Below are 4,376 nucleotides of genomic sequence, written 5' to 3' on the forward strand. Positions count from 1 at the left end.
GAGAAAGACAACTGTCAGTTTATCGAACCTTGTATTATTGAATCATGCTGTGATATCAATGCTTCATTTCAAACAAGCAAGTGTCGTTGAATGTTTTTGAACTACAGTATCATCATTTCGGCAACACGTCAAAGGCGCCTTCAGTGATGCCAGATAGTGGGTAATTTCCCTCTTTTGAGGGATATCAAAAATTATTAAAAGGGAAAAATGAACATTTCATATAAATAAGGGATTTTCTTTTGACGCAGTTATTGTTGCATAATTGATCAACATTCAAGAATTTTCGACATTCTTACGTAATTAACCGTTCTGAAGATGTGATGTGGAGTGAAGTGGTATATAATTGTTAAAAAGTATAAGGCCAATTTCGAAAATTTTCTTACGTTAACCAATTCAAGCACTGAGTAAGAAAGAATCTTTTCAGTTGTAACTGGTATTTCATGTAAAAAGCGGAACAAATTTTCTGATGAAATGTTAAATAGCAGTGAGTGAGCAAAAAAATGAAAGTGAAAAATTGAATGAGTGAAAAAAATGCAGAAAAAGGGGTTTTTTTCTTAACAGCGGTCGGCCCTCGGCAGGCAATGGCAAGCCTCCGAGTGTATTCCTGCCATGAAAAACAGCTTCTCATAAAAATACACTTGCCATTCGGAGTCGGCGTAAAACTGTAGGTGCCTCCCCTTTGTGTGACAACATCAAGGGGACCGCCACAAATTGGAGGAAAAGCACATATCGCTAGCTTAGAGTGAAAAGTTGCTAAGTCCACTTTTTATGAAAACTCATATTTTGACATAGGAGGCTAAAGAAATTGAATACGCATCGTTTCGAACATTATAAAGGTACTTGTTTTATTTTTTCCTCATCATAAGCAATAAAAGGAAAAATTGCTAATTCCAAAAGAAGCACCACAAATCCGATAAGGCCAAAATAATACGACATCTTTTAATAAATATCAAATCGTTTTGATTATTATGGAGTTCTGCTTTGCTTTAAACGCGTAAAATGTTTGATTCAAAGTCTTGCGAAATAGTTAAAGAAAATGGCTATAGGAAGATTTTTTCCTCTCCTGTAAAATATTTAAAATGGGACTTAGCAACTTTTCTTTCTAAGCTAGCGATATGTGTAAGCGCCAAACTATTATTATTATTTTATATGAATTTTACTTCTTTACTACTGAAACATGGGTATGTTTAAATTCGTTGAGAATTTTGTGGGATAAATTTTCAAGATGTGGGTAATTGAGGGATTTTTTCCCCATTTTCGTGGGATTTTTAACAGAGAATGTCTGGCATCACTGCGCGCCTTCAGCAACAAACCAAAGGCGGCGATTTGACTTCTGCAGCAAATCAAGTTAGCTAACTGCGGCATCTTGCCTTCGCCAGTCTTTCACATAGGCTCTCATGCTTTCGGCAACCGTCCAAAAGCAGTGTCGTGCTTTTGGCAGTCGATCAAATACGGCGGTTGCTGGTTTCGTGCACGATCATTCGGAGTACAGGTTAAGCATCGTTCACTTGTGGTGGCTTGTATTTGCAAGACGGCACGCTTTGCGCTGATGTTCGTTCATCCCCCGTTTTTAACGTGAGTAGGCTTAAAGTCACAAAAACAGCACCCTTGGCCAATGTCTGCTAAGTAGCAATATTTTGCAATCCATACTGATTTATTAAATTTAATTAAATACAATCAAAATGAATATTTCATGTACCGTTTTTAACCTAATTCTACGTTTAAGTTTAGCGGCTGTGGCTCCGACACAGCCTCCAGGTCACGACGAAGGCGCTGGACTGATCCTTTTTAACTTGAATAAGATCTTAATAATATAACGTATTCTACGCTTAAGTTTATCGGTTGTGGCTTCGAAACAGTCCGCAGGTCAAGACAAAGGCGCTAGAATGATCCTTTTTATTTTTCTCGTTTCTCGGGACGTTTATTTCAAGACGAAAATTATTTACATCTTCTCATAATAATTATGTGGGACTTTTATGTTTTTTCATCTTGCGGGACGTTTATTTCAAGGCGGAAATAATTTACATCTTCTCATAATAATTATGTGGGACTTTTATTTTTCGTCTCATGGGACGTTTATTTTAAGACGGAAATAATTTACGTCATTTCATAATAATTATATGCGATTTTTATTTTTCTCGTCTCTCGTGAGTTTATTTCAAGACGACAATGATTTACGTCCCACGTTTTCTCTTAATAGAATCGGTACATGTGCTGCCGATTTCACAAAATTAAACGCAAATATATCCGAGATAGATTATTGGAATTTGGTTTGCTAACATCTGGCAACCCTTTTCAAAAAACCAAAGCTATGTAAAAGCAAAGCCATTTAATTTGACTCCTCATTTTTGAAATTCGAACGAACGATACAAATTGATAACATGAACAATCGTGGCGTTAAATATTTAACGCGTCGAATCTCCGAACTCAATTAAGGAGTTCCATTTCAATAAAAGTCCTATATAATTATTAAGAGAAGACGTAAATCATTTTTGTCTTAAAATAAACGTCCCGAGAGACGAAAAAATATAAAAATCCCATATTATTACTATGAGAAGACGTAAATCATTTCCGTCTTGAAGTAAACGTCCCGCGAGACGAAAAAAATAAAACTCCCATATAATTATTATGATAAGACGAAAATAATTTACATCTTAAAATAATCCTCCCGCGAGACGAAAACAACTTTTCCATTGTTCAGTAATAATTATAGAGCAATATTTAGTTTTATTTCTTAAATCCGTATGGTCTCTGGTTTCAACTGCCAAAAGCGAATTAAAAAAAAAACACATCTAACTTCGCATCTTCGAATTTTCGAACTTCTATTCCCATATTTCGGTTTTCCGCGATAGTTTAGAATTGGGGGATTTTTTTCTCGAGAAAAGCGGTTTCTGGGAGAAATGAACTAGCCGGGAATATTTAGAATTGGGCTGATTATTAAGTGCAAATGGGAAATGTCATTCGGAAATGAGTTTCAATATTTCAAAGTATGTATATACTCGTACATTTATTATGTGATAAAAAGAAAGTTGCTCTAAAATTGCCCAACTCTTGATTTATTTTTCGGAAACCACTGCAATGAATGTATTAACTTATATTTCTTTTTTCATTTATTGTATTCAAAATCTGTAGGTGTACCAATACTACAGTAAAAGCCCAAGAGTGGTATTTCAATTGGCGCTCAGCTCAGATGGTCGTTACACTCCCGACGAAGGCAGATATCATCACTATGACACACCATCAATTGAGACCACTTATCTCTACCCACAAATACACGGACGATTAACTGATACATCTCCATCAACGAGAGCCTATCCAACATACAGACAGCTGCAATTGCATAACTCTCAACTCAATCAAGTCAAATTCCAAGCTAAAAAGAAAAGTAAAAATGTTTTTTATACTTTTAAAGCTACATAAATTTTGGCCACATTAGATAATAAACCTTCACCACAACGTTTTTTTAGCACAATACCTGGGCATAACACCAAGTCTGAACAAAGGCCAAAGCACTTCATTTAGGACACAATCATACCAGAATTTCAACGTAGTCAACACACCATTAGCGCCATCAGTTTCTACAGCGGCGGTAGCGGCCAGAGGGAGCGGCAGCAAAGTGGACTATTACGTGCCCAACGAGAGCTCTTCTGCACAAGTAAGTCACTATTGATCGCAGTTTATGTGCAATTGAAAGTTTTTATTGTGTTTTATTTTAGCTATTCAGCGAGTTTGATGAGCTCTTTAACAACTTCAATTTGCATGAAAAGCAGGGGACCATCAATGGCGAAGGAGCATTTTTCAGCTCCAAACATAAAATCTAAGAGTTGTATACCGCAGCATTATGTGTACAATGATTAAAGCATACTCGTGTGTACATTCTCACATATGTACAAGCAAATTAGGTGATACTTAACTAACAGCTTGGTTATTATAACAACTTATAATTATTTGTGTAATTTGTACAATAATAAATTACTTTTACAGATTAATGATTATATCCCATGCTAAAATTAATGGAATAATTTAAAATCTCGCAACTGGCAAAAAGAATTGCTTTGCTGGAGTTAGATGATTGCCTTAAAATTTAGATAAGCGCTAAAAAGCAAATTTTATAAAAACTTTATTTTCCTAATCTGTTTGCAAATTTTTTTGTGAAACTTTACATAAGGTGCATTCTTTTGTATCTCGGCTGCAAGCAAGGACAACACGCTCAAATGACGAAATACCTGCAAATCAACAACACAAACTAGGCTATTTATCCGAGTTCAGCCAGGTCGGTTAAAAAATACGGCCCCGGAAGGGTAGTGTTGGTATCTAAGTGAAAAAACTGCTCTATTGTGAATTGTTAATGGGAAAGTGGAAAGGGAAATTTTTGT

The 4,376-nt window shown here is 35.6% G+C and overlaps 1 protein-coding gene across 1 annotated transcript in view; it reads left to right on the forward strand.

The window, feature by feature from the left end:
- The window catches only part of LOC118734056, a 23,984-nt gene extending 20,027 nt beyond the window's left edge, over positions 1–3,957 (forward strand). Inside the window, exons 4-6 of the mRNA XM_036463750.1 lie at positions 3,133–3,385; positions 3,468–3,655; positions 3,717–3,957. Of these exons, the coding sequence (XP_036319643.1) occupies positions 3,133–3,385; positions 3,468–3,655; positions 3,717–3,821 (546 nt within the window). The 3' untranslated portion in view covers positions 3,822–3,957. The remainder of the gene's footprint in view (positions 1–3,132; positions 3,386–3,467; positions 3,656–3,716) is intronic.
- The last annotated feature ends 419 nt before the right edge of the window (positions 3,958–4,376 follow it).

This window comes from Rhagoletis pomonella, unplaced genomic scaffold, assembly GCF_013731165.1.
Source record: "Rhagoletis pomonella isolate Grant_MI unplaced genomic scaffold, Rhpom_1.0 Rhpom_scaffold_00002, whole genome shotgun sequence".
Classification (NCBI taxonomy): Eukaryota; Metazoa; Arthropoda; class Insecta; order Diptera; family Tephritidae; genus Rhagoletis; species Rhagoletis pomonella.